The sequence below is a fragment of the Sabethes cyaneus genome, chromosome 2 (assembly GCF_943734655.1).
Source record: "Sabethes cyaneus chromosome 2, idSabCyanKW18_F2, whole genome shotgun sequence".
In the NCBI taxonomy this organism is placed as follows: Eukaryota; Metazoa; Arthropoda; class Insecta; order Diptera; family Culicidae; genus Sabethes; species Sabethes cyaneus.
This window is the reverse complement of record NC_071354.1, coordinates 132,432,467-132,442,501: the sequence shown is the minus strand read 5'-3', so window position 1 is coordinate 132,442,501 and position 10,035 is coordinate 132,432,467. Positions and strand designations below refer to the sequence as shown.

Here is a 10,035-nt window from a genome sequence, read left to right as displayed (position 1 = left end):
CAAAATAAAGTTACCGACGAACGGTAACAATCACAAACGTTGACTATCCACACTAAGGTACAGCCAGAGGGATAAATGAAGCTTTCTATGCGCAGCTGGGGGTCGGTGAGAAGCGATGTATAGAGTGGTAGTAGAGTTCCGTAGCGTGTACGCCGGCACTAATGATAACGGCCAGCGGTGCACCGGGTTCGCTTCGGGTTGCTATGGCTTGTCTCACCTACGAAAGTGTGATCGGTTTGAGTTCTGTACTTAGCTATAAGGTGCAGGTAGTATACAGAGTTCGTAGAATATTACCAGGTGGGCTTTATGAGGGCCGGAATCCAATTTTCACACTCTGGCAAACTCTTCTAAAATATTGAGGGCGTAATGGGCTCACGCACCTTATTTTCGTGTTTATCAGAGAATGACATGATGTAGTTGAACACTAACAGCTGCAGTGGACGAGAGCAGTTTCCAGACAATCTGACTGAACTAAGCTACCCTAGAGCGAGTTTTGGGGGCCTTTCGAATCGCGTAGAAGGTTGCGGTAAGAGGAAGGATTATTGTGAATTCTGTTCGACGTCGCCATTGACGGTGTGATTCAGAGAGCAGTCATCGAAAAGAGTGGCTCCTAGCCAACTTCTAGGCTTACATGCGGACGACTTGGATGTTATCACTCGAGATTTGCGATGGCGGAGGTTATCTACACCAGACTAAAAACAGAGGAAGATAAGCCTAGGCATGAATGAATTGTAAACTAAATATAGTGGACCCCCGTTAATTTGAACGATTGCTCATGCAAATTAACGGGGTTCGTTTTTAATTTGAACAACTGGCAACCCTGAATATGTGGAGACATGAATAAAGTGGGTGCCCTGTTCTTTGTTATTGTTTTGATATTTCGTGTTAGCAGTTGCAAGCGGCGAAAAATGTTTCTTGGAACAAACGTTGATATTCAGTAGCTGAAAAGCATAAGCTCTAAGAAATGGCAATATTTATCTTTCACTTTCATCGAATGTAGCTTTAACAAACGTCATACTAAATTCAGGTTATCTGCTGGTTCGCCCAGTAAGCGCCGGGGTACGATGCTGGCTTAACAAGCCAGTCGTCGTATGTTCGAATCTCGACCGGGCGGTGCTACAGAGTTAATAGGATTTTTGCACTAGCCCCGTAATTTTCCTGTACTGTAATAACCGGCTGCGAAGTCTGTCGATAACGAAGGGTTAAATTTTGAAGAACGTAGAAAACATGTCACGCCTACTTTGGAGTAAAAACTTAAAATAATCAACCTTCTGGAATCGGATTGTTTCTCTCTTGACAAAATTGTTTGAAGATTCAACGTTTGCAAATCGACGGTTCTCAATATTTTCCGTAATAGATTAGCAATGCGAACAGCCGAGGATCGATTCAGAGAGACTGGAGTAACATGTAGACGTACGGTAAAGGTAGCCAGATTTGTTGTGGGAAGCGCTAACGGGTGGCAACTAAAATTTTGTATCGGCACTTATGCTCAACAACAAACAAGCTCAGAGAGAAACGAGAGTATGTATGTGTAGCTCTCCTTCTCATCTTTTTGTTAATATTTTTTGTTTTGTTCATGCTTGCCTTGTTTTGCTAAAAATTTCGTCGAAACAAGAAGCATTTCGGGAGCGCGTTGTACACTTCTACGAAATGCAACAGTAATCTCGGTAAAAAATATACGGTACAACTTTTAAAAAGCAAATATGTTGCGGCTTCGACTGTTTACCACATCCTAAGATGCCCAACAACTATTCGTAAGCAAGGTAGTGGAAGGCCAGCCAAAATTATGGACGCAGAAGGACATCGTTCTCTTTCTCGTTTCTTCAACAACAACTCCTCTGGTTTGGCTATCAATTAAGATGCACCAGACGAATGTTTGAAGAAAATTTTGATCCCGTTTCTACAAAAACATCATGCAGATGGACAATACGTGTTTTGGCTGGATAGAGCATCATCGCATTACGCCAAAAAACACAATCGTTCCTGAATACCCATTCGATCCCATTTGTACCCAAAAACCACGGCCCGAAAAATCTGTCTCAGTGCGCCCAATCGAAGATTTCTTCGGGATTTTGAGTTCCTTGGTGAACAAAAATGACAGGAGAGCCACGAATTGCAAACGGTTGATTGGTAGAATCAAGAGATTTAAGGCAACTTAAATGCTTATTGGCTTGCATTTAAATTGCATTGGAAATGCTTATTTGTTACCTGGGTGGTGTTATCAGCAAATAACGCACACAAACTGTAAGAATCGTGGTAAAAATCTATAAGCTTCTTTTAGAGTTGGGAACATTACACCGACATCTAGCACAAACTTTCAACGGCTGGAGAACAGAAATGTAAGCGGATTGTATTACCGCCATCCGGGGTGAGATTGTGCCACGGGGGTGAGATTGTGCCACGGGGGTGAGATTGTGCCAAAAACCAAAAAAGTTAATTTGTGAAAATTTATTATATCTATAGAAACTGGTAACCTAAATTCAAAATGATGATGAACATAACATATTTATTCATAACTTAGAATGGAACACAGATAATATTAGTAAACTATTTAGCCTAAACAGGGTTTCAAAGTTCGCGATCAAAAATACTCGGAAATAACGCTTATAAAAAATGTCCCGCATAAACCAACCCAAACAAGAAATTGCATCAACTTGCTATTTTCAAAGTATATAAACTAGTCATTTACAATGTATTGAAAGGTTATTATGCGTTGGATAAGTTTTGACTACGAAAATAATATTTTTCGAAACTTTGTACTTTTCGAGCTTCACGGGGGTGAGATTGTGCCAAGCCATAATGATGGATCCAATTTGTGGATTTCACATACACAACAAAAATACGTCAGTATACACAAGTACACTCACATTCTTTACTGTTGAGCACAATATTTTGACAGATTAGATTGCATCATCCATTTTGGAGCAAACAGCATCATAGGTCTGCTAAATAATTTAAACTAAGTTTTACTTTTTCTCTGGAAATTTCAAATACTTTGAATAAACACTCTAATATAAGACGAATATATTACACCGTGTATAAACTGCCAGTTTTAAGGAGGCGGGAGGAGGGTGGGATAGGCCACATGTTCTGCAGCTGCGGGTTCTCTAACGAAGTAATGGTTACGTTTGTTAAATGATCAAATAGGTATACCCCATTAGGATAAACCCCTTCATATTTCTCCCCCTTGTTAACCCTAGAAACACTACTGGCTATATAAAGGCTGTCCATTCACTACGAACTCATTTTTAGTTATTTCAGACCTCTCGGGGTTATTTTCGTTCATACTTTTTGTATGATGCGTTGTTTTTGGCCGACCCCCTGCCCCTAATTGTCCACTTAGTTCATGGACGGCCCCATATGAACTACTTTATGCTGATATTTATGCGTATTGTTTATAAACATGCTAATGTTCACTGTTTAGGTTTTTAGCCTAACTTTATGTTTTTGGCACAATGTCACCTCCTAGAAGGGGTGAGATTGTGCCAAAGTTCATGCACTTCCAGTAAAATTAGGTTTCATGGTAACTAAACCATCTCTACGGTAGTTGTTAATTGAACAATTTAGTATATATAGACAGATTTGAAATCAACTTAGTTCCTAAATTATGTGTATACTGAGCTAAAGAACAAAAATGTATGCCTTTTTGGCACAATCTCGCCCCGGATGACGGTAGTCTAATAAGATTTTTTAATCAAGCAGTTAACCGCTTTGCTCTCTTATGTTATTGAAAGACATAATATAGGATGTTTCCTTCCTCAAAGAACCCACGTGACCAGTATTGGTATTTCCTATGAATTGGGATGATACAATTAGCACCGCATTTTCAGCTGTGATACATCACTTATTGAGTAATCAAAATACTCGATTTATTTGTACTTGCGGGTAATTTATTACACTCGTTTTCTTTCTTATAACGGGCTGTTGCTTGCTGAGCTTTTTACCGCCTCGCTTTCTTGGACAGAATCTATAATTAGATTAGTCTGGATAGGATGCCTTGTTATATCCACCTGCTTCAAGTAGCAAACATCCTATTGGAGAGCTTGTAACTTCGATTTATGCTGGAGGCGGAAAACTAATGATAAGTACAATAATTGCCCGTATAATGTGGTAGCTGGTGCTGCGATTTCTCACAAACCACAGTTCTCTATTGTTACAATATGTATATGTATATATGTATAAGTATATATATGTATATATACTTCATCCCTGAAAACCAGGGCGCTAACTATCCTTACTCAACGTGTTTGGCAATAAGCAGTTACTGATCAACTGATACATATATTATTTGCGATGATTTGCAAAAAATCTCATCTGCCAACATATCGATCAGATAGGTGGAACATAGCGGTAGTATAAAATAAAATGCTTGCATGTTGGCAACAAAACCCTGTCTGACTGGTAGAACCGTTCCGAAACCCCTCATATAACATAATATGACGATTTTTAAACTGATTCTGGAGTTCAGGAAGTGGGCGTCTTTCCTATGCCAATCACAATAAGGTGCGCCGATTTCACTGTAGAGGAATGTTGTTATCTGATAACTTTCACCTGTGCCAACGTACTGATAGCATTTGATGTTTGATGTTCCCACAGGCAAGTTCCTCTGACAGATAAGGTCATTGCTAACATTTGGAAATGCCCAGCCGTCGCTGATGTGCTCCGTTCTCGATTCGTTGGCAAATATATAGGCTGAAGTTCTGAAAGTCACCAACTAATTTCTGCGGTGCCGGTGACGTATAGAAAGATAACAAACTGTTAACGTATATATTCAGTTGTTTTAGACTATCCACAATCAATCAGGTTAGAGAATTAGTGAATGTTGTTTTAGTTCCATAGTGGTTGATCAATTTAGAGGATATTGGTCGGCTTACGTTTTCCGTGTGTAAAGCTTGTGAAATGAGTTTTTTGCTCTTGGTGCATATTTTGCTGGTAATGGTTTTCGTTAATTGTACACGACTAATGTTTGGTGTATATTACACAAAGCACGCACAAACCAATCAACTTCCAACAACTAAAAGTTAAAATAGTGTTATGGGAAAATTAGTGTTCTACAGTATTAACGAGTATTTATTAATGATTTGATTTTCACATTACTAAGGGTTAAGAATCAAACTCTCCTTTAGCATTAAAATTATCAACGTGTCTTCGGTAACGTACAGAAAGAGTTTATGTATAACTTGTGTCGAATTCAAAACACAAACTAATACTTTGTGAGAAAGCAACATAATTGATATCCAACGATCTAAAATGAACTTAGTCTCCAAAACCAATTAATGGTTTCGGATTAAAAACAGTATCTTGTAATAATAGTTTGGGACCAACTAAACAAAATATTTAAGCTAGAACTTACAACAAGTTGATTAGCATAAGGAATTAAATGAGGCATTAAAACGATTTGTAATCGAAAACGCAACAGGAAAGATTTTGCGATAGCGGATAAAAATTACGTTTTGGATATGCTTATCAATACTGTTTTCGATAAATTATTAATGAATCAATGTTCTATTGTGAATAGGCTCAGATTTAAAAGTTGTATTGTGTTGTGTTTGTATTGTGTTTTTATCTATATCGGAAGTGCTGTAAGTTTATATCGTTGAAACGATGCATGAGAAAGTTACTTCCAAGTTTAAAAGAACAACAGCCAGACAGATGCACTAAAGAAAATTCATAATAATATACATTAATCAGCAATAGATCCATTTTGTTATTTTTTTATGCTGAATATCAAACGTTTTCTCAAATAAATCAAATCTTGTCATAAGTAAAAGCAAGAATTTGTTAAAGTAAGAATCATACCCGAGCAAGGTTTGACAACAAAAGTATATCAAAATAACTACATATTCTGCTGTTTACATCAACTAGAAATCATGTTTTAATACCGAGTTCAAATGGCACTTATGATGTATCAGACTTTGCTTTCATCTTATTTTAATTTTCATTGAAAGAAAATGTGTTTTCATATTCTAGATAAACCTAGAATGTAGATAAACCTACAATTTTTAAAATAATATTTTTTCACTTAATTTTTTTTTGTACAATGGTCATTTCAAATTATATGATGATAGCAATATGATGATGATATGATAGCAAAATGATAACTATTTCAGCTTTCCTATTAATATTGTGTAACAGCAAGATTAGTATTCCGTTTGATATTTTTGTAGTATTTAATTTAATTTCACGGCGTGGAATTTTAGCAATCAATTTTGATATTTTAACCACTAAGTCGACCAAAATGAAATCACACCGAGTAATCAAAACCAGTTACATCTAGGTATCAAATTTTATTGTCAATTTGCTCTAAAACTTTGCTCGGGTAGTACGTCGCTTTCCATTTATTAGTTGTTCGATGGAAGAGATTGTGTTTTATTGTGCACCAAAACAAAAATGATTAAAATTTTCAATAATTGAAATCATAACCTACCCGAGCAAGGTTTGACAATAAAAATATATCAAACTGAAAATATTCTGCTGTTAAAATCAACTAGAAATCATAGCGAAATGTAGCGATGTACACTTTGGTAAAGAATCTAACGTGGTCAGATGGTTATCCTATTATCTGATCTCTAGTGTCTGCGAGACTAGCACTTGAGCCGCAGAAGGTCATGAGAAATATACCAAATAGGCGACTTGGTCCGTTATTTTCTCTTGGAGAAAATATCACTATTTCGTTAACATTTCGATTCTTATTCTAACGAATACAAAAGATAGAAACCTAATATCTTAAACCATTTATTATGAAACTATTTCAACAAATCTATTAATTAAAACATGAATATTGGCTTATTATGCGTACTTATTATTTATTAGTTCATTTTTTTATTCCAGGTAACAATAGTAACTATAAATGGACAACGCATTCTTTCGGTGACAAAATTTCAAACCTCGTCCTGTACTGGTGAAGGGGTTGTCTGCATGACGTGCGATAGCGCATCAAAATGTTTATTTATTAACGGCGAATGGCGTCCCCAGCCTTTTGAGGAGTGCAACGAAGAACAAGGGTTTTACTGTAACGTACTCGAAGGAGGTTGTTCACAGAATGTTGGACCTTGCAATCCAGCCGGCCAAGAAGGAAATTTTGTGTGTAACACTCCCGGTGTATTTCCTGATCCATTTGACTGTCAACGGTATCATCTATGCTATCAAAATCAACAAAACCTTGTGGCAATAAATATGGTGTGTGATTCTATGGCTTTCTCTGCCGCAACGGGAGACTGTTCAGTGCCTCGAAATGACAGTATTTGCACAACTTTACGATGGAATTGTTCAAAAGCTGGAGAAATGAATAGTTGGCCTGAAAATAATAATATCTATTACCTTTGTATTGCGAAAAAGAATGGCGTCCACGTTCTTTATCCCCAACTGTATCGATGTAGTGCTAATCAAATATTCAGTGACGGTCGTTGTGTGGATAGACAGACGATTCTCCTGCCACCTGGTGTGGATAATTCATACCGTTGTGAATCCGCTGGACTATATCCAGATCCCATTAATTGTCGCTTCTATTACTTCTGTGATGTTAATCTCAATGCGCGACATCTTCAATGTCCAACAGGAACAATTTTCCAAGCGAGTACAGTATCGTGTGTTCTTGGAACATGTTGACCAAAATCGTATTAGCGATGTAAATGAATGTAGTATAAAAATATGTCTATTTAGATAAAAAAAGATAATATACGAATTAACGTGGCAGTTTAGATTATTTTCAATATTTTTTTTTACAAAATATACACTCTTTAATTTATTTATTTAACGCTGCAAAATATGAATTTATCTCTCTACCGCTACCAACACTGACATTTATTCTCGTCTTTTCCCCGCCAACAACAATCCTGAATCGAAGTGGCTTTGTACTGTCTGATAAGTTCTTGCATTTTTTTTTAAATTGATCTTTACTGAAAAAAGCGCCACTCACAAACAAACATATATGATGATATGATAAATATGTCATAAAATTCTTTCTCCTTTTCTTTTGTATAAACCATGGACCGCATTGTGCTAAATATAATCAACGATGTCTCATGTTTCCCTGTCACTCAGTACAAGCGATACAACCACTATCACATCAATGGTTCATCACATCATTCACTTGTTTCATCGCACTCACTGTAGTCTAGTCATAGCATGCTTTCATGTTCACCATTTTAGTGTAGGTTGTATGGAAAAGAAGGAAAATGAATGTGGGAACGTTTCTAAATATTCAAGCATCAAGCATTAGTAATATCTCTCGGGTACCAGATTATCGGCAATAATTTAGAGATTTGGGATTCTAATAAAAGTGTTTTCCATAGAAGTTAAAGGCCTCAACAGTCGTTATGGGGGAAATGACCGTAACCGTAACCGTCGAAAGGTTAACCCTTTCCTCCATAAATCTCGAAATTTCTTATATCTCAACTAACCTAAGCATAAGTCTGTGTGGACCGACACATAAAATGGTGTGCTAAACTAACATGCATGGTTCGTTAAACGGTGGATTAGAAAGGGTAAATTTCTTATCTAAGCCGATGTTGCAAAGTTTTATTTTTCTTCAGTAGGTACATAATATTTTTTCCTAAGCATTAGAAACTATCGAGATATGGAAAGGACAACATCAATTTTTCTTCTGGAAATTTTATGTATGCTACATATTTATCTCAGTATTTGCATAGCTCAGCAAACTCAAATTGTTACTTGGGCTAGTTCTATAAGCAAAGCATTCTATACGAATCTTATGTGAAATTTCTCCACACGATATCAATGCAAGGAATCCCAGAGATTCTATGCGAATCTTTTTGGTTCGTCCGGGTTTTCTTCCTCTTTCATAATTTTCACACTTGCAACACACTTGCTTTTTGACTTTAATCTATTCTTAGCTAAGTTTATTTTCTATCACTCTTGGGCTTTTACTTTCACTATTGGTAATACTAACAAAACTTCACTACTAATTATAATAATTTTAATTTGACACTTATTATATTAACATCAAATCACAGACAAAAAGACATAACTCTTGGAAGAAAAATCAACAAAAATTATCGTACCTCACATTTAGCCTGAACACTAGTACCATCTATGATCGACATTCCCAAATATCAAATAGCAACATGGGTATCCTTCGAAGTAGCAAGTATTTTTTATGGGGAATTCCTTTTCTCTCGTCAAAAAGTGCCACTTTGACCAAAACGGAGACATTTCCAACTAAGCCCAAATTTGAAATGACGGTTTAATCGGTACGAAGAATGAAAAACGAGTGTTATGTCTGTTTGTCTGTGATTAAATTTAACGATTCCAAAACTCTAGGCAGCCTCTCTTAAAAACCGTTCCGATGTCCATTGCTTATCTGCAGTGGGTAAGGAGTTCCAACTTACTACACTTCGTACGAATAGCGAATTGGAGTAGAAGGTAGTATTATTTCGCGGGATGATTAGGTTTTGAAGGCGACGTCCTTGGGATGGTACAAACTTTTGATAAAGTACTGATGGTGAGCTCGATGTGATGAGTTTACGCAGGAACGAACGGCAAGAATATAGATGTTTCAGTGAGCAGCCGATCAGGTTTTCATGCAGGTGACTGACATGAGCAAAGCGTTCAAGTCCATATACGAAGCGCACACAACAGTTTAGTGCAACACGTAACCGGTTAATAGAGCTAGCACTTGGATTGACATGCAATAAATCTCCGAAAAGAAAGTGGGGCAATATCAAGGCCTTGAAAAGTTTGTACCGCGTGTCTACAGGAGCAGCAGATGCACAACCATGAAGCGAACGAAGACATGCATAGATAATAACACATTTTTTTTGAAACGATGGTTCTACAATTGATGAAGGGACGGCAGGGGAAAGAAATGGAAAATTTTTTGGCGAAGGAGGAGGGGGAAGAGCGGAAAGGAAAGGGGGGGGGGGGGTTTGGTAGCTATGCTTGACAAGTAGTCATTTTGACTCCTACCTTTTGTCCAATGCTGGAAGGTGCATGAGTCGAATCAAGCTGTAATCTGAGATTACAACCGGATTCGAACTCACAAAACCCTCCAGGGCATGTGGTTCGCTGGTACTT

At 37.2% G+C, this 10,035-nt stretch overlaps 1 protein-coding gene across 1 annotated transcript; it reads left to right on the top strand.

The window, feature by feature from the left end:
* The first annotated feature begins 161 nt into the window (after window positions 1-161).
* LOC128736012 (uncharacterized) lies at window positions 162-7,608 on the top strand. The gene is made up of 2 exons (XM_053830497.1): window positions 162-266; window positions 6,832-7,608. The coding sequence occupies exons 1-2, from the start codon at window positions 162-164 to the stop codon at window positions 7,606-7,608; spliced, it is 882 nt and encodes a 293-aa protein (XP_053686472.1).
* Window positions 7,609-10,035: the final 2,427 nt, after the last annotated feature.